Raw genomic sequence first — 20,765 nt, 5'->3', positions numbered from 1 at the left:
CCTTGCTTTACACTGGGACTGAACTTCCTCTGCAGTCCTTTACTGGGCCCGGGCAGAGGAGGGGGCTGGCAAAACTGAAACTATGTCTCCCTGACTTCAACTTATCCCTTGGGCTACCCCAGCTTTACCCAACCATCCATTTCCCGTGGGCTTCCCGGAGGGGGTTTTCAGAAGAGTCTCTGTTCATTTGGGGTCACTTATTCTTTAACTCAGTCTTCCCATCTCCCCCATCAGTATATCTTGGAAGACAATTTCAGCTTGGCCTCTCCACACTGTATGCACCCACACAAGATTCTCTCAAATCCGTCTCTAAGAGGTTCATTATATTAGCTAGTCCACTCTGACCTGCTCCCCAGATTACGCTATAGAGGTCCAATGTTCAATTCAATTAAAAAATTTTTCAACAGGACTTGCTGTAGCAGCTGACTAACTCTAAAATTCATACCAATGTGCACAAGTTCCAAGGTGGCCAAGTAACTTGAGCAGGAAGAACAAAGTTGTAGGACTGACAACGATCTGATCTCAAGACTTAGAATGTACTTGTAATAGAATCAAGACAATGTGGTATTAATATAAAGATAGACAAACACGTCAATGAGACAGAAAAGAAAGTCCATATATCGGCCTACATCTATATGGGCAACTTCTTTTGGACAAATTGGAAAAGTCAATTCAGTAGAGAAGGATGGTCTGTGGAACAAATGGTGCTACCACAGAGAACTATCTATGTGCAAACACAAAGACCCGTGAGCTAAGCCATAGCCCATAGGCCAAACTTAGCTCCAAATGCACCATCGATCTAACTGTAAATACCCAGCGCTATAAAGGTAATTCTTGGTGGCACAGTGATTACTCACTGGGCTGCAACCCACAAGGATAGCAGTTCAAAACTACCAGCCACTCCTTAGGAGAAAGACAGGTTTTCTACGGTTGTATAAACAGTGGCGGAACCCACAGGCTGATCCCTCTTTTCCTATAGGGTCGCTATGGCTTGGCATTGACTTGATGACAGTGACTTTGACTTTTTGTTGGTGTTCTTATAAAGACAAAGAAATCAGGGACAGAATTAGGGATCCTACTGCAGGACATTGACACACTATCAAACACAATGAAAGAAATATCTAGCAGTTAAAAAAATAGTTAACTGGGACCTAATAAGACACTTTACATTCATTAAAAGACTTCATCAAAAGGGTAAAAATAATGAACTATTAATTAAGGATGACCCTCAATATGGTTATGCTGGGTGAAATAAACCAGACTGAAAAGTTTTCATCAGCCCTGTCTGGCCTCAGTGTACACATACACAGAATGGACTCAGGTACATAAAATTTTAGGAAATAGAAACTTGTTAGTGCAGGAAAGGAGCCTCAGGGGCTGACTGGGTACCACAACGTAGGTGATGTCAAAGGGTAGATATTAGGTGCGTGCTGTGGTGAGGGAGAGCCTCATTTGAAGTTCCAGTGTGAACGCTCAGAATATGATAAGTGATTTTTAAAATATACTCTGTCACTTCTGCTTCTTTAATCTACAAGGAGGGGTGTTAGCATTTAAACCGATTTATGCTAGACATTAAAATAACTACCACCACCACCACCCAACCTTCTGTTTATCCTTGCAGGTAATTGAGTCTTGATTTGTTAAGGTGCTAAACACCATGAGTTATATTTGGAAATACAAAACCCCTCGTGAATTCACTCATGTGTCCATGAAGAGCGAACACGAGTGTCTATTCCCCGGGCAGAGAGGCCAAGGCAACTGAGACACGGAGCACAACTCTGCTTTCCTGCTGCCGGCCCAGTGGGGCGTCCCCACACCCCTAGAGTAAACCCACAGCAGCTACACATGGGATGCCGCGTGGGGCCAACTTCAGAAAGTGAATGCCACTTACCAAAATAAATCCAAAAGGTGGCCTTCGCCTCAAAGCTGACCAATTACAACAATGGGGAAAAACTGAAGTGGACAATCAGGGTTCCTGGTGGTCAGGAATGAAGTGCTAAAGCCCCACCAAGGCGAGGGCCCTGGACCTCCATGACCAACCCAATGCAGTGCTCCTTTTCTCTGTGAACAGTAACAAGCCAATGCGCATGCCAACTGAATGTTTTCTACCTTCATATAAGCATCTACAAATGTGCAAACATCTCTTCAATATTAGCTTCCACTTATAAAATATATCATCATTTAAAAATCCCTTAATATGACATACATATTTGAATTATTGTTAAGGATATCCATTCCAATCATCATAATAAAAACAATGTATCCTTCCATGATGGGTCAAATATATGACTATCACTTCTTTACACAAATCATATTCATAGGATATGTGCAATGAAACTTCTCTTGCATGCAGTTGTGTTTCCTGAATATACTGCACACAATCCTTCAAGGCACCAGTCAAAAGTAGTCTGGCTAAAGTACGAAGTGAAGCAGAGGCCACATGGCTGCTGGGAAGAGATGTGTGGAATGAATCCCTGTTCCTTGGGCATGCTTTAAATTGTAATGCAAAAAACACAAGGAATCCTCAATCTCTGGAAGAGGGCACTTCATGAAAATTAAATGTGAAAGGAAAATGTCACAGATGAGGGCAGAAGAACTTTTTTTATGACACTGCAATGATAGATATATGAGGGTGTATTCCCCCAAAAACAGAGCTCCCCCCAAAGCTGTGTATTTATTTTTTACAAAAGAACCCCATCACCTTCAAAGGACTCTCCTTTACACTTCATTCATTTGTCAAATCTGTGATTCCTTTCTTGGAAACATTTTTCAAACTCATCTGTTTGGATGGCTGACAGCTCCTCCCTCGTTTTTTTCTTCCCCTCTTCTAAGTCCTCCAATCGCTGTCCTTTCCTGTCCCTCTTCATTCTCGCAAACAAAAAGAAGTCTCACAGAGCAAGGGCAGGTGAATCAGGTGCATGGGGCAAGAGAAGCATGTTGTTTTTGTCCCCAACTGGCACAGAGATGGCTGTGTGAGCAGGTACATTGTCATGGAGGCAAAATCAGTGCCCCGTCTGCCACAATCAGGCCTTTTTTGTTGCACACTGTTACATAATCTTTTCAGAACCACTAAGTCAGCAGTTCTCAGCCTGTGGGTCACGACCCCTTTGAGGCTGAACAACCTTTTCACAGGAGTCGCCTGATTCGTAACAGTAGCAAAATTACAGTCATGAAGTAGCAATGAAAATAATGTTATGGTTGGGGGGTCACCACAACTGAATTAAAGGGTCACAGCATTAGGAAGGTTGAGAATCACTGCTCTAAATAGAAAGCTTGATTAACAGTATGATCTGGTGGAATGAACTCCAAATACACAATCCCCCTCACATAAAAAAAACAAATGAGCATCATCTTGATCTTTGATTTCACTTGACGAGGTGACCGTGGCATCTTCCACTGGCTTGATTGATGTTTGTTTTGGGGTCATCAGAATAGCGCCATGTCTTGTCACCAGTAATGACCTTGGACAAAAAGTCTGGGTTGCTTTGGAGCTGTTCTTTCAAAGTGTGGCATGTTTCCAGTCGATGCTGTTTTTGTTGGCCGGTCAGAATGTGAGGCAAAAATTTCGCAGCGACCCTTCTCATTCCCAATTATTCAATTAAAATTTGCTAAACCGATACGCCAAGATAGTCCAGATAACTTCCCCATCTCTCCAATGTCTGTCTTTGGTCTTTGTACACAATTGCATGAATTTTTAAAAATCATTTTATTGGGGGCTCATACAACTCTTACCACAATCCATCCATCCATCCATCCATCCATCCATCCATCCATCCATCCATCCATCCATCCATTGTGTTAAGCACATTTGTATATTTCTTGCCATCACCATTCTCAAAACATTTGCTTTCTACTTGAGCCCTGGGTATCAGTTCCTCATTTGCCCCCTCCCTTTCTATTCCCCCTCCCCTCGGGAAAAACTGATAATTTGTAAATTATTATTTTGTCATATCTTACACCAGGGGTTCTCAAACTACCGCCTGCGGGCCACATGCGGCCCACCGAGGACATTTATCTGGCCCTCCAGGTGTTTTTGCCCCATTATGTTTTTTACTTCAAAAGAAGATATGTGCAGTGTGCATAGGAATTTGTTCATAGTTTGTTTTGTTTTTTTAAAAAATATAGTCCAGCCCTCCAATGGGTCTGAGGGACAGTGAACTGGCTCACTGCTTGAAAAGTTTGAGGACCACTGTCTTACACTGTCTGAAGTCTCCCGTCATGCAATTTTCTGTTATCTCTCCCCCAGGGAGGAAGGAGGTCACATGTAGATCCTTGTAATCGATTTCTCCTTTCCACTCCACCCTCCCTCTACCCTTCCAGTATCACCACTCTCACCACTGGTCCTGAAGGGATCATCTGTCCTGGATTCCCTGTGTTTCCAGTTCCTATCTGTACCAGTGTACATCCTCTGGTCTAGCCAGATTTGTAAGGTAGAATTGGGATCATGATAGTGCGGGGGGGAGAGAGGTGGGAGGGAGGAAGCATTTAGGAACTACAGGAAAGTTGTGTTTCATCATTGCTACACTGCACCCTGACTGGCTCATGTACTCCGTGTAACCCTTCTGTAAGGGAATGTCCAGTTGTTTACAGATGGGTCTTGGGTCCCCAATCTGTTCTCCCCCTTATTCACAATGATTTGATTTTTTATTCTTTGATGCCTGATACCTGATCCCATGGACACCTTGTGATCACACAGGCTGGTGTGCTTCTTCCATGTGGGCTTTGTTGCTTCAGCTAAATGGCTGCTTGTTTACCTTCAAGTCTTTAGGACCCCAGACGCTATATGTTTTGATAGCCAGGCACCATCAGCTTTCTTCACCACGTCTGCTAATATGTACCCATTTGTCTTGAGTGATCTTATCGGGAAAGTGAGCACACGGTGATATGATTTTTTGTTCTTTGATGCCTGATAACTGAGCCCTTCGCACAAGTGCATGAATTTTGTCGACATTTTAGTCCATTCAGGAAGCTGACGCACGTCCAGAATGAGGTCTGTCATCAATCAACACTTCACCTTCTTTGAAACAGGAAAATCACTCATACACTTGAGGTTTTCCCACAGTGCTCTCTTGTAAACTGTGTTCAACATCACAAAAGTATCTGCAGCATTTTTCCTGAGCAGGAAACAAAATTCACAGCCGCATAGTAGTCTCTTAAATTGGCCATCCAAAAAAACGAGATTCGAGCAAAACTACTTTTATAAATAAAATTAACTATGACCAAGAAAACCTTTGCAGGAGACATCACTGGGTGCACTAACTCAAAGGGAGTTGATCGATGCGCACTTAGCACCGAAAGCTCTACTCTGCCCAGCGTCATTCCATTTTGGGGGGCGTACCCCCACGTATTATGTTGTGTATTGGTCCAAATCCCTAGAACTATGTGATACAAAAGTGAGCCTGAATGCAGACTATGTGCTTTCGTGGATAAAATGTGTGCATATGGGTCCATCAGTTACAGCGAACTCTCACAGAAATGTAGAATGTGAATAGGCGAAATTTGTACAAGAAACACACAGGGAGAAGGAACGCTCTGGGAGTGCGGGTGTCTGCAAAATTAAAAATAAAAACTTCAACAGTCTGTTAAAAATAAAGCAAAACCGTTCATTCCGTTGAAAGAAATATCCACCTCCAAGTCCCAGAGGGCGAGGTCTCTAGAAGGCGCCCTGGAGGCATAGTAATTACGTGTGGGGCTGCTAACCACAGGGCCAACAGTTCAAAACCATCAGCTGCTCCAAGGGAGAAAGACAAAGCTCTCTGTTCATCTTGGAAACTCATATGGGAAGCGCTAGCCCCTTCTAAAGGGTTGGCATGGACACGAGGGTAGTGAGAGGCTGCTACAGTACAGCACCAGTGAGGGAGACCCTAAGAGCCATGGTGTGTCCCCAGCTGTTGAAAATCTGCTGCCAGAAGGAGCAGAGGATGGGGGCTCAACTCTCAGGAGGCAGGATGGCAGGGGAGGAAGCACGGGCACTCCCTGTGGATTCAATTGTGTGTGCCCCCGCCTCCACTCCCGATGGGCGTCAGCTTGGGTGCTCTGTGATGCAGTGACTCGGAAATTACGTAACGATGATGTGATGGTGCCACGTGAGGTGAGTTACTGTGAGCAGCCAATCAGTTGTAAGGGGAGTCCGGTGGGACGCGACACCTTTATTCAGGTGACAGCTCTGACTTGATACAGGAGAGTATTCCTGGGGCGCAGGTCACACCACCTTTTATAAGACAGAAAAGGAGGGAATAAGATAAGGAGATCCTGAATACCACCAAAACAGATGAGCCAGGAGTAAAGCATGTCCTTTGGACCTGGTGTCCCTGCACCTAGAACCTCCTACCTTGGGAAAGATTGATGCCACGATACACAGACATCTTCAAAGAACGCTATGCCCATTCCTTTGAAAGAAGACCAGGAGCTTCCCCCAGAGCCCGCAGAGGAAACTTTGCTCCAGAGCTGGCTCCCTGGTTTCTCATTTCTAGCTTCCTAAACTGTGAAAGAATAAACTTCTGCTTGTTGAAGCCATCCACTTTTGGTGTTCTGTTTCAGCAACACTGGATGACTACCACAGGTAATAGGAGAAACAAAGGAAACCAGTCAAGCCCTGGTTTGCACCCGCCTCTCTACTGCTCCCGAGCAGGGACACGGGCACCAATCCTGCTACAGCACAATGTGGGTAACGACAGAACAATACACCAGTCAGCCGCTCCGCTCACATGTCTAATTGGACAATGGATATATTTGGGGATTGCCAGTTCCTGCAGCTGGGGCAGTCGCCGCCCCACCCCACGCCCAAACTGTCCCTGTCACTGGTCTCTGTAATGGTCTGAGGTAAACTCAGTACCCTGGCAGTGCTGGGTGTGAGACTGGAGTTGGGTTTTCCCCTATGAGGGAGTTTTAGGTATACGTTTCAAAGATGTGGTTGTGAGATGTAGTGGCATGGGAGCAGGTTATACTTTCACCGAGTGAAAAATTAAATTTTTACAGGAGAAGAGTTTGCGATCTTTCTTTCCAAAGTTTCCAGGACACGGTGACAAAGGCATAGACGCGACAAGGTCAGCCTTGGTTAGATCCACTCTGTGGGAGCCCTAGTGAGAATCACGTCTGTGCAGAACGGAACGGAATGGGCCTGCGCCCTTGCTAACATCTGTGCGTCCAACTCTAGCATGCCGAGCTTGGAAAGGACAGTTTGAGTCCAGCCCCTGGGGGTCACCGAACCAACCAAGCCCACGGCCAGCACGTCGGTTCTGATTCAGAGCGCAGTCCTGAAGGAGAGAGCCGGACTGCGTCATCGTCCAGAAACTGGCCACAGCCTTCTCGCGTGCAGCAGCTGATGGCTTTGAAGTGCTGACCCTTCAGTTAGCAGTCGGGCATTTAACCACTCCACTGGCAGAGTTTCTGCTGGGTGATTGAAAGGTTTATTTAAAAAGAAAAAAATCCAAGGCCATTGAGTGGATTGTGAGTCTCAGTGGCCCTCTAGTATAGAGTGAAATTGATCTTTGGGGTTTCTGAGACCATAAATCTCTTTGGGAGCAGAAAACCTCATCTTTCTTCCACAGAATGCCTCATAGGTGTGAACCAGACCTTGAGCGGTCTGATGCTTCACCCACCATACCATCAGGGTACCCTCCCCGGAGGTTAGGATGGATTGATGCTGGCATGGCTTTCAGTCCGTGAACTCCATAACCACCAGCTAGTTCCAGCCCCTCTGAGTTGCAAGCCCTTCATTTATTTAATAAAGTCAGATCTTTGTTAAGGTTCATTCCAACAAAACGCTTCAATGGTGCCGCCTGTGTGCTGGGCACGGGTAGATGCTGTACACACGCCAGCTAATTGACTCCTCAAAGCCACGTCAGCACGCAGCGGCCAGCAGCCCCGCTTTACTGACCAGCAAGCGAAGACACGGACTTGCTTAAGGGGCTTTCTGAAGACGACACAACTCTCCAGGTTCAACCCAAGCCTGTGCTCTGACACGCTCCCTGGAGTGATCGATTTCATGAGAAATCGCAGCCCCCCTCTGCCTCCAAGGGTCTCCATGAAAAGACGGGCCACTGAGAAGCCACCCCCAATTCTGTTTGATTCCAAAGTAGAAAACTTTTATCCTGGGCGACATGAAGCAAGCGCCTCACCCAGCTGTCTGTCGTGAACGGGTCCAACAATCTACTCTTGCACTGCATACACATCCCGAAGCAGCTCCAACAGCGAGGGTGGCATTTAAGGTCACCTTGAGAATCAGTGACAAGCGCACAGCATCAGCCACCCCCGGCTCCCACGGGGGACAGGGGCACATGCACGATGCACGCACACACACACACACACACACACAGATTCTGATGTGCACTAGAGGATATTAGGGAATGCATGCAGGAGAACTCATGGTCTCTCCTGGGAGAAAATAGAGGTCTTCCCATAATTCTCCCAGGCAAGATCAATCCAGCATGGCTTCCATCCCCCAGACCTCCGCCCCTACTCACTTCACAAAAGACCAATGCAGGGGGATAAGGACGACTGCAAATACATACAAAATACCAAAGTGCCTATTCAATGAATATATAAATGCAATTGACATTCCTTCACAGTCTGAAATCCTCTCTTTTCTCTCATGATAGATTACACCAGTCTCTTTTTATATAAACATGCCACTTTAAATGCTAATTCAGATGCAACACTCAATTTCTTCTTTTTTTTTTTTGTGAAGGTTTTGTTTTGTTGTTTTCTAAGAGTCAAAATGACACTGGACTTCCATTTTAGCTTCACCCAGAGCTATTTCCAATTCTTGTCTCAATCTTCGCGGGGTGGGGGTGTCTCGAAGCACTAAGACAAGGAGTACATGTATTAGGGAGCGGACCCAAATAAGCCCTGCATGCGCTTTCAGCTTGCTTGTGCCAAGCCCCTCCCTCTGTTAGGAAACGTTACCTCCACCTGGTGGGAAGTCGCTCATGAATCTAATTCAGATCAGTTGTAAAACAAAGGTGCTTCTTTCTCCTGCTATTCTAGAAATCACCTCAATTATACTCAAACTACTTTTCAAAACAGCCAGTTAAGGCAGCGTAGGACATACGGCCAGAATGGACGTCATCTCGCAAAGCAAAACAAAACCACAGAACTACATACACCAATTACAGGGACCCAGCCGATTGCATTACGCCAAGGTCACAGTCTAGCTCATCTCAAAATGAGGGCGTCTGAGTTTAGAAATGCCCTAATGCGATGTATTTAGTTCGCTGTATCTATAGTAAGACACCTTTCCACTGCCTCCTAGCGGGCCTCTGGCACACCCAGAAGCTTCCTGGCTTCTAAGAGTCTTAGAAGTCTTCGGCAATCTTTCCCCCGTGGCTGGCCCACTTTCACCTTCTAGCCCACACTTGGGGACCCTTCCCTGTTCCTACCCAAAATTAAACCTCCAAACTCATTGCTGTCCAGTCGATGCCAACCTACAGCGACACCACAGGACAGGATGGAGCTCCTCCTTCAAGTTTCTGAGCCTGTAACTCTTTATAGGAGCAGAAAGCCCGGTCTTTCTCCCTTAGGGGTCCCAGGGGCTTCAAACCGCTAAACTCTTGTATCACATCTCACTGCATAACCACAATGCCGCCAGTGCTCTGGCTCAGACCTAAGAGGTGCCCCATCAGAAAGCGGTGGAACGATTTTAGCACATTTCCCCCACCCTTGCTGGGCACTGAGGAGTCGTGGCTGCGTAGTGGATGCACGTTGCGCTGACCACACGGAAAGACTGGGCTTTCAACGTCCACACTCAGTGACACTCCCGGGAGCCGTTCTGCGCTGTTCTACAGGGTGGCTGCGTTGGAACGGACTCGATGGCCATGAGTTTGAAGTTGTGTTGTGCAGATTCACTTATGCATGCAGCTTAAATCATGATAGTAATGATTCTCAATTCCTGCACTCCTACCCAGCCAGCCCCCCAGAGAAAGTCCATGGGTGAATCTGTGTCTGCAGGGCTAAACGAACCCCAGGAATTCCCTGGTCGTTTCACGGAGGCCTAGAAGAAAGCGTGTCTTTTGAGACCCAGCTAAGCAACTTCTAATACTGAGATGGCCAGCGCCATGGCAGGGGTGACGGAAACAAACAGCTTCTTGGTGGATGGGGCAGCATGCTTCCTGGGAAACTGGACACAACCTCAGGCCCGGAGACGCTCAACCTGTGCTAAGTCCCAGCCACTTTCGGAAAAATGATGCAAGAACAGGATAAATGGGGGGGGGGACATTAAAACAAAACAAAAACCACAGAGAAGGACGCAGGGACTCTACACCAGTATTGAAATAAGCTCACACAGTACTTGCATTGCCCGCCGCTTGGCTCAGGCTTGTCAATATTCAGAGCGATCCCTTGGGGACAGTGGTTGGCTCCAAGGCATAATTTGTACCTTCCAGGTAGATTAGAAAGAACCCAGATGGTATCTCGGTTTGTAGGTTGGGCTGCTAGCTCTAAGGTCAGCAGTTCCCACCCACCAGCCTCTCCTCAGGGTAAGAGGAAGCCTTCGGTTCCCACATAGGCGCAGTTCCACTGAACCCCACTGGTTCACCCTGAGTCAGAACGGACTCCGTGGCAGTGGCTGGGGATTCGTGCCCCGGTGGCATCCTTTGGTAGTACTGGACTGGTAACCACAGAGCAGAGGTTCACACCCACGAGCAGCTCTGCAGGAAAAGGGTGAGACCATCTGTTCCCATAAAGATTTACAGTCCTGGACATCCTCTATAGGATCACTATGAATTAGAATTGACCTGATTAGATACCTGATATGAATTAGGATTCGAAACAGCCGTGGATTTCGGTTACGTGAATTTGATTCATGGCAAATGGCTTCCTGCCCAGCCACAGCTATCTGTCGGCGAAGATTTGCATGCTGCCAGGAGGCTGAACCCAGGGCAGTTCTAGCCCGTCTTGCAGGCTCTCTGAGTCAGCATCGACTCCTTGGCAGGGGCACTTCTAGACTTAAGACTAGGACAAACTAACGAAATCCTGTTGATCAACTTCCAACCGCCAGCCACTGCGAACACGATGCCTTCCTTCACGGGGTCAGCCAGCCAGCCGATGGCAGGGATGGCACAGGACCACACAGCAAGGCCTTCACTGTGCACGAGGTTGACACGTGTCAGGGGCGGACCCGACGCTGCTAACAGGAACACGATCCTTCCACATACAGAGTTCTGTTTCCAGGGCTGGCGCCAGACCCTGCTCCTGCCCGAGGTTTCCTTCCTACTGCTGGAGACCATTTGGAAAACATTTAGAAAGCTGTGTGGCCAAAGAACACAGAGCGAAGCAACTGCCCGAGTGTCGGGCTCTTTTCTGCTACAATTCAGTGATAATTTAGAGACTGTCATGGACTCCATGCCTGCAGTGTTTCATGAAACAGGACACTGACCCAATTACAAGAGTTAAAGGAAAGGCCAGCAGTAGCTGTCTGTTAACAATAGATAATGCTGTTTCCTTTTTCTCTACACAGACAGATGTCAAAACAAGAGGGACATGGCAGGGATGTCGCCCCGGCTTCCTACTGCTCTCTCCAGGATATAAACACGGCTGTGCCAATGCAGAGGAGCCCCGGGAACAGGAGCTCTGTGTCCTGGAGGGCGCTTTATTCTCCCAATTAACAAAGCACAAAGGGGCCCTGCCTGCGCTCTGTTCCTACCCAGCCATCAGCTCAAAAACCCAAGGTCACATCTTGAACTTCTACCTCCCCCTGCCTCCTTCTCTTGCCTGAAAATCTACACTGTCCAGAGTTTTCCGGAGTTTACTTAGTCATGTCACTTCAGGATTTCTGTTCTCAATCCAGGTGAAGATGAGGCCAGCCCCCTCCGTGGAGTGAATGCTGACCCAAAGCAACACACTAGACCAGTGGTTCTCCACCTTCCTAAGGCTGTGACCCTCCCATACACTTCCTCGCATGGTGGTGATCCCCAGCCATGACATAACTGCTGTTGCTACTTCATCGCTGTAATTTGCTACTGTTATGAATTGGGCGACCCCTGTGAAAGGGTCATCCCACTCGCAGAGGAGTCGCAACCCACAGGTTGAGAACTGCTGCTCTAGACAGTAGACCTGCCTTGTTGGGTTTCTGAGACTATAGCATATAGTCTCATCTTTCTCCCATGGCGCCAGTGGCATGTGTTTGAACTGTCCACCTTGAGGTTAGCAACGCAGCGTCGAATCCCCAGTGCCACCAGGACTTCTGAACACAAAGCAAGGGACACACAAAACCACGGGCACGTCTCTCAATATAGACAGCTCAGAGTGTTCTCAGGGGACCAAGAAAAACAATAAAGCGAAACAAAATGTCATTTGTCCCACACTAAATGTTTAGCAGGAAGGATTTTGACGTGAGTCATCCTTCCTTCGCAGGATGCAGTCACCCTGCTTGCAGAACCAGACAAACACGCAGACAGGCCACAAACATCTATTGTGCAAGTTATCGTACTGGACACCTTGCTGAAGACAAAGAAGAATCAAAAGTCAGTTCTCTTAAAGGGTTGTAAATCTAATCAAGATCATTCAGACCAGACAAAGCAGAAAGTCGCAGATAAAAGGGGAGGGGAAAATGTGGTACAAATTTTAAATTTCTAAAAAATATAAGGTGGTGGGCAGACTTAACTGAACTGATACAGACCAGAGGAGACGCCCCTGGACTATCACCCTAGGAGACCACATGGTCGATATCTACCCTACAACAAAGATGAAAAGCTAAGGAGGGGCAGGAAACTAGATTAATGCAAACGGAGAATAGAAACAAAGAGAATGTTGACATATTGCAAACAAGGTGAACCATCACCATGGAATCATTTGTATAAAGTCATTAAATGGGAACCAACTGGCTATGCAAACTTTCACCCCAAATGCCATATATATATATATATATATAAATCCAATACAACAAATCTAGTTCTTCCATGCCGTCGCTGTTCTGTTGTTGGGTGCTTTTGCATCAGTACTGTATCGTAACAGAGCACAGTCTTTGTGGAGTCACAGGGTTTTCACTGGCTGATTTCTCAGAAGAATGCCAGGCCTTTCTTCCCAGTCTGCCTTAATCTAGAATCTGCTGAAACCTGTTCAGCATTATAGCAACACAGAAATGGTTAAGGGTCACTGGCTGGGAATCAAACCCAGGTCTCCTGCATGGAAGGCAAGAATTCTATCACTGAGCCACCATGAGGTCCCATTATATGCGGGTAATCAAAAAGCAGGAAGCCTGGCTATGTAGTGGGCATGTGCTGGGCTGTGACTGCCAAGGTCAGCAGTCAAAGCCACCAACTTCTCTGTGGGAGAGAGTTGGAGTTTTGTGCTGCTGCAAAAGTTACTGACTCAGAAACCCACATGGGCAGTTCTACCCGGTCCTATTGGGTCCTTAAGAGTCAGCTTAGACTCAGTGGCATGCGGATGAAGTAAAAAGTATCACTACTGGAGTTCCAATGCATACACACACAGGTTTATCCCAAGCGTAGCATATTTAAACATGCCAATGGATGGATGGCTTCTGACAAGTTTTCTCGGGTACACATTTCTCTTAGTCTTGCTAGGGTTAAAGAATAAAACAAGAATGGACACATTTTATACCACACACAGAGAAAATGAGAAGTCAGGGCTAATAGCAATTAAAAATCATTTTACTGGGGGCTTGTACAACTCGTATCACAATCCCTACATCCATCCATTGGGTTAAACACATTTGTACTTTTGTTGTCATCATCATTCTCAAAACATTTGCTCTCTACTTGAGCCCTTAGTGTGAGTTTCCTATTTTTTCTCCTCCCTCATGAACCCTTGATAATTAATAAATTATTATTATTTATTTCATGTCTTACACTGTCCAATATCTCCCTTCACCCACTTTTCTGTTGTCCCTGGGAGGGAGTTATATGTAGATCATTGTGATTGATTGCCCCTATTTGACCCCACCTTCCCCTTATCCTCCTGGTGTGGCTATTCTCATTATTGGTCCTGAGGGATTTATCTGTCCTGGATTCCCTGTTTCCAGTTCTTATCCGTACCCGTGTACATGCTCTGGTCTAGCTAGATTTGTAAGGTAGAATTGGGGCCAAGATAGCCAGGGGGGAGAGGAATCATTAAAGGACTAGAGAAAAGTTGTATGTTTCATCGGTGCTATACTGCACCCTGACTGGCTTGTCTCCTCCCTGAGACCCTTCTGTAAGGGGATGGCCAATTGCCTACAGATGAGCTTTGGCTTTCAACTCTGCATTCCCCCTCATTAACAGTGATATGATTTTTTTTTGTTCTGGGTCTTTGATGACTGATACCTGATCCCATCGATACCTCATGATCACACAGGTTCCATGTGGGATTTGTTGCTTCTCAGCTAAATGGCCGCTTGTTTATCTTCAAGCCTTTAAGACCCCAGATGCTATATCTTTTGAGAGCTGCACCATCAGCTTTCCTCACCATATTTTCTTATGTACCCACTTTGTCTTCAGAGATCGTATGGGGAAGGTGAGCATCTTGGAATGCCAGGTTAATAGAACAAAGTGTTCTTGCGTTGAGGGAGAACTTAAGTAGTGGCCCAATGTCCATCTGCTACCTTAATACTAAACCTATATTATATGTGCACAGATATATTTCCCCATCATCATATAAATATATTTACATATGTACATGCCTGTATTTAGACCTCTATAAATGATCTTTACCTCCTAGTTCTTTCCTCTATTTCTTTTTACTTTCCTCTTGTCCCAATATCATGTTCAGCCTTCATGTGGGTTTCATTAATTCCTCTCGGTTACAGTACCCTTGATCAAACGCTACCAGGCCTCCTATATCCTCCTCACCATAGATTTTAGATCACTTTTTCTTCCCTTGTCCTTCGGTTTGTTAACACCCACTTCCTTTCCTCTGCCTCCCCCTCTCCCATATCCTCCCCCAGAACCGTTGGTCCTGTTGTTTTCTCCTCCAGATTGTTTATCCCGCCTATCTTATCTAGGTAGACATGCATGGATAATAATAGTAATAGAAAATTTTAAACAAACCTGGAATGAACATCATCCCAGTCACTAAAGCATTTTGTCACGTTTACAGGAATGTAGCCCTACATAGTACCACAGCTGGTTGCTGTTCTGGCTTTGCTGCTGAGTGGATCAAACATTGGGGAAGGTCAGAAAGACATCAGAGATAAATTCAAGGCACAGAGTTCAGCTCGAAAGTTATAGCAAATGTTTTGGAGGATGCCAAAGGGGTAGCCTTGATACAGTCTCTTGAAGGACATCAAATGAACACGGGGGCTTATTAGGAAGAAGTTTTAAGAAAATGGAAGGATGACTGGGTGATAAAAGGGCCAAGTTGTACCCAATATTTTCACCACATCCTGACAATATGCCTGCACAGCCTTTGAGAGGAACAGGGGCTGTTCTATAAGCATTTTGTTGGGAAACTTTATATCCAAGAGCCCAATGCTCTTGCTTCTTCAGATTTCTTTTTGTTTCTGAAACTCGGAGAACATTTACAAGGAACAGGATTAAAGTCCCTCAAAGATGCCCAAGCAGCTATTTGGACCCAGTGTAAAACACGGAGTGCCGACTTCTCCAGGGAAGGCAGCGAGACGGAACTATCACCATCAGACACAGATGGAAACACACGGAGAAACAGTGACTTCGCCTTATTTTTGTTTAAAGAAGGTTTCTGTAATTCTGCGCCGACACTTTTTTCCTTACGCCCATCGATGCTAACATCACATTTGCCTCCCAGCCCTACGTCATTATATCCTGAAGAATTTCAAGAGTACCAAAGGGAACGTCCGGAAAATTCTCTAGGACACTTCTGAATTAACAAATACCGTAGGGACCCGTCACACAAGGAGTCCTGGTAGTACCAAGGGTTAAGCATTCAGCTGGTTACCAAAAGGTCAGCCTTTCAAATCTACCAGCGATTCTACAGAAGAAAGCCAAGGGAGTCTGTTTCTATAAAGATCTGCAGACTAGGAAGCCCTACGGAGCACTGCGACCCTATCGGATAAGGTCACTGAGTCAGAATCAATGCAGTGGCGATAGGTTTTGTTCTGTTTTCCTTCTGTTTCTTAACCTGTCACAGAAGATCCTCTGGTAATCATAGGACTCTTCGCCACAGTATCAAGGAAAAATATTGGTGTGGCGTCGTCTCTCATTCAAAGTAGGTGAGCATTTTTCAATTTCCCTCATTAAGCTTCTTAAGTACACCAAACAATTTGGTCAAAGCCGTTTGCACTTTACCCGTCTACCATCCTGACATTTTAAATAGAACAGTCCACGAAACGCACAGGGAATGCATAAATACCCACGTTCGCATTAACGAGAGCTGTGAAATGCCCTCTGAATCCTCCCCTACCTCAATTCTGGAACACTCTTTGTGGATAAGTAACCTGGATCCTAACCTTGCTCCTCAGGTATGCTTGCATATTTTAGCTGTAGTTTAGTTTGTATATAGAAACAACTAATATAATGTGTTTTGAAAATATCTATACATTTTGGGGGGTCTGGAAATTGCTTTTGCTTAACAGTATGCCTTCTTCTGATGCTGCCTGTTGGTGCGCATAGTGCCAGGTCACGTGCGGCCCTCTCTCGTCATTGATTTCAAGGCTGGACAGGTGGTAAGAGGTGGCTGTGAATGTGAGAAAGGGCAAATGCTAGAAGACCTGGGAAGAGGAGCTATGTTCTTCCATCGGAGACAGAATTGCTGGGAAGAAGGAGAGAACAGGGAAACTGCAGGTGTGCTGGGCTCCCGGTGGAGAAGCGAGGCCTATGGCAAAAAGCCAAAGGCTGGGAAAGCTCTAGAAATTGATCTGGGGTCATTTGATGGTTTAGTAACATCTTGTCTGGAAAGCATTTTCCACAGCTTCTCTCTCTGTGGCCCTTTGCACAATCAAAAAAAAATTAAGATGACTGTGTTAGCTCATACCGCCCCTGCAACCTTTTGCAACACAAACAAGCTTGTCAAATTAGTGTGATTTACCAACTAGTGGGAGCTAACTTATTTTTTTTGGGGGGGGGGCTAGAATTGAGTTTTCTTTTCCCTCCCTCTCATTACTCGTTAACCAGAAGAGCAGGCTTGCTGTGCTCTTTTGTTTGGGCAAACTTGCTTAGCTCTTGCAATTTTGATGTAGGACTCCAGATCTGAAGGCACTTTGAAGTTTATCTGGAACACCACTCCAGTTTGTCTGCTTCCTTGTCTGGTTTTTCACCTGCCAAATCCATACGATTCAGAATGGTGTTCATGCATCTTCTGAACATGATCCTTCAAGGCACACACATTATGCAGCAGCAGAGGTAAGAAAATTATGTGTCTTCTTCTAAAATCCAGGCCTTCCTGCAGGTACCCCTCCCGACCCTGCCGGCTCAGTCACGTCACGTGGCTGTAGAAGCCAAGACCGTGAAGGAGGCAGCCCACTTTTAGCCCTGGCTCACTGACCGCATGGGGATAAGCACTCCACAGAACAGCGCGACCAAATCCTCCCTCATCCGGTACAGAAGACAATTTGAAAGCTTACACTACATGAGGCACTGGGGCAGTAAACAACCCCAAGAAGCGGTAACAGCTTCTAATAGTTAGGTACCATAATGTTGCTAACCAAAACTAATCAGACACACTTGTGACCCTCTTCATTGCCTTGTTATTAAAATCACTCTGGCATTAAAAAAATATCTACGTGTATATTTTTTCAAAGTCATTAAAAAAACTCTTGCATGAGGAGAGTAATTAACTGACCTGATTTCTGTGCGGTCGTTAGTGAATATCCACCTCGGACATCATTAATTCTTTGGGGGATATTTGTATTTAAGACAAAGTATACTGTTTATTTCCAGTTTGCTTCACTGGAAGGTATTAATTTCTTCAGAAGTCACTGAAAAGGGGGGGGGTTAGATTTATGTGACACGTACACTACACTTTATTCCTATCATGTGACTGATGAGCCAACAGATTTTTATTAAGGAGGGCTTTTCCAGTTTTTAGTATATGAGCTGCTGAAGCAAGCACTAGGGAGGGGCTTTTCAATAGCTTCCTCATTATTCTTTTTCTCTGGCTGAGCATTCAAAGTGTGAGTTCCCAACCAACTTAGACCAACCCTTTCTCAGCAAGGATTTCATTCTCTCAAGGAGAAAAGTACAGGTAACTTCATTAGACATTTTCCCTCATCCACTAGTGGCTGTCAGATAACATGGAAAAGAGTGAGAATTACTCATAGGAATAAGGAGAAACAGCCCTTGAACAGCTAAAAGTGATCTATCACAGCAGTGGAATGGGGACTTCTGCTTATCAACCTGAGCTAACAATAATGTGCAGGAAGAGCTCACCCGCTCACTCCCTCACTGTCATCAAAATTAAGTCAGTGCCAACTCATAGCAGCCCAAGGCAGGGAAGACCTGCCTCTGTGAGTTTCTGAGACTGTTCCTGTTTATGGATGTAGAGCGCCCGTCTTCCTCCCATGGAGTGATGGGTGGTCTTGAACTGGGAACCTTGTGCATGGCCGCCCAACTTATAACCATGATGCCACCAGAAAAGTACTGGCTCTTGATGGCTCCTAGAAGAGTACTAGGGTCGCCATAACTCAGAACTAGAAAGAAAACAGTACAACTCGTTATAAAAGCTGATAGAAAGAAATGCCTTCAATTGTAAGGTTTTCAAATAAAGTATGGAAGAAAAGCCTGCCGTGTTTCTAAGCCTTAAAAAGAGACAGGAAGTCAGTCACGTGTTTGCTTGTTCTTCTTTAAAAGTATCTCGTGTAACTTTGCTTGCTCTTCTTATTTGTCATTCTGATGAGCAATATGAAGCAGTTTAGACTTTTCCAAGGCTAGGCAAGACGGCCCCAATCAAGATTCAGAAGTAGGGAAAATTCCAATTCTAAGGGCCTCTCATACCCATTCACTTGGACAAGTCTATCACTTACTCTGCATAGAGATTACAGTATATAGAATTTACAGAATATCTGGAAAAACACTCCTTCCTGATTCAGATCTATTTTATACTACCTGCAGGCCAAATTATATTTCCTATTTCAAACGACTGGGCCATTCATTAACCTTTCGCATTCAGAGATAGAAGCTTTCAGCTAAGGGCAATTTTTCTAGAACAATGAAGTAGAAGGCAAGATGGACAGTCTTGCAATATTCAAGACAATGCAGTTTTGCTTCCTAAATGCAAAGGCTGAAGTTACCCCAAATTTAGACAACAGGAGAAATCGATCTGTCAACTGTTGCTGCCTACATTTCTGCCCTTCCAACTTGAAATGTACCTCAACCGATTGTAAGTACAATACTTGTTAAGTAAAAGAAGATTGTTCCAGTCATTAGCTTTAACATACGTCAGACACAAATCCAAATATTTCTAAGACGCCGGAACACAGTGAGAGTTGCTGATGGATCTACTCTTCATTCGTAAGGACAGGGTTCACCCCAAAGCAGGTCCTTTCTGCCTCCTAGCAACCCGACACTGGGTTTCCACGGGTTGAAGACAGGCTCGTTTTTCCCTCCAGGAGTGCTGGGTGGGTTGAAATGACCAATCTTTAGATTATCAGTACAATTCCTAACAGACAATGCCATCGGGGCTCTTTAAAGGCAGAGCAGGGGCAGCTAATTTCAATCTGGAAAGAATTTATTAATGGATGAAGCTATAGTATGTGAAATAGATACAAAGAGGCATCGAAAAGTCCATGGGAAAAATTCCATTATCTTTTCATAAAACTTGTCCACAAACTTTTTGAAGCCTCTTTGTTAGTACTGTGTTTAACAACAAAAGGTTGAAATGCACTATCTGATCGAGTCAAGGCTCATAAATACGCTATTGTAATCATCTAAGAGCAAGTCGCAAATCATTTAATTAAGAGCTGGACCTAATAGCAGAAAGTTCAGCTGACACCAATTCAACTTCATCAAATCGAATGCTAGAGTAGATAATTAATACTGTGTAACATCTGTAATATGAAGAACAATCATGAATTTACAGAATCTATATAAAAACAATACTTCCTTATTCAGATCAATTTATACTAGCTGCAGACCAAGAAATATTTTTATCCCACTATACAAAACAGTTTGTTTTTAAAATAACCCATAAAACATTCTAGGAATAAATGTGAATTTTGGTTTATATTACTCATAAGGAAAACACCCTGAAAATTATTTTCAAATCAATAAAATAGGACTTCTATAAATGAGATCCACATATTTTATTTTCCAAGTTCAGTTGCTTATTATTAATCTTCTTGCCACTAAAGCCTAACAAGTTAGAGAATAATAATTTTACAGATTGTACAAACAAGAAAACAAAACACTGTTACTTACAAACTTCCTCTTCTGGGAAGACTCAGCTCCTTCTGCAAAATATTAAAAAAAAACATAAGTAAATAAGATGCAAGACCAACTGCAGTGTTCTAGTTCACCACAGGGATAGCCTTAGAGGTAAGCAGCCTCCATGACGCTGGAATTGGGAATCCCTGTACTGAGAAGGCTGCACCACTGTCTTCTTCTACTGGATGTCTTCTGGTTCCCTTTATCAATTGTGTTTAAGGTAGGGACACTGTGTATCTGGAGTCCAGAGCAGAAACACCACCCACCCCTCCCACACGCAAGCTCCAATTACACTGCCATGGAATTGATGCCTACTGATCGCAAGCCCACGGGTCAGAGCAGAACTGATGCCAACTCATAGCAACCCTGTAGGTCAGAGCAGAACTGCCCCTGTGGGTGACTGATCTGTTTCCTGCAGAGTGGCTGGTGGATTCGAACTGCTGACTTTGCACGGTCCTCCCTCAAAGCAAACTGAAGGCCCAAGTTGAGGATACA

The 20,765-nt window shown here is 45.1% G+C and overlaps 1 protein-coding gene across 5 annotated transcripts in view; it reads right to left on the bottom strand.

Annotated features, from left to right (window-relative positions):
• The window catches only part of MAST4 (microtubule associated serine/threonine kinase family member 4), a 740,331-nt gene that overhangs the window by 313,176 nt on the left and 406,390 nt on the right, over positions 1–20,765 (bottom strand). For all 5 annotated transcript variants that reach the window (XM_075541112.1, XM_075541113.1, XM_075541114.1 and 2 more), the window contains one exon: positions 20,265–20,296. In XM_075541112.1, the coding sequence (XP_075397227.1) occupies positions 20,265–20,296 (32 nt within the window). The remainder of the gene's footprint in view (positions 1–20,264; positions 20,297–20,765) is intronic.

This window comes from Tenrec ecaudatus, chromosome 2 (assembly GCF_050624435.1).
Source record: "Tenrec ecaudatus isolate mTenEca1 chromosome 2, mTenEca1.hap1, whole genome shotgun sequence".
Taxonomy (NCBI): Eukaryota; Metazoa; Chordata; class Mammalia; order Afrosoricida; family Tenrecidae; genus Tenrec; species Tenrec ecaudatus.
The sequence above is the reverse complement of the archived record's forward strand: the minus strand, read 5'-3'. Positions and strand labels throughout refer to the sequence as shown.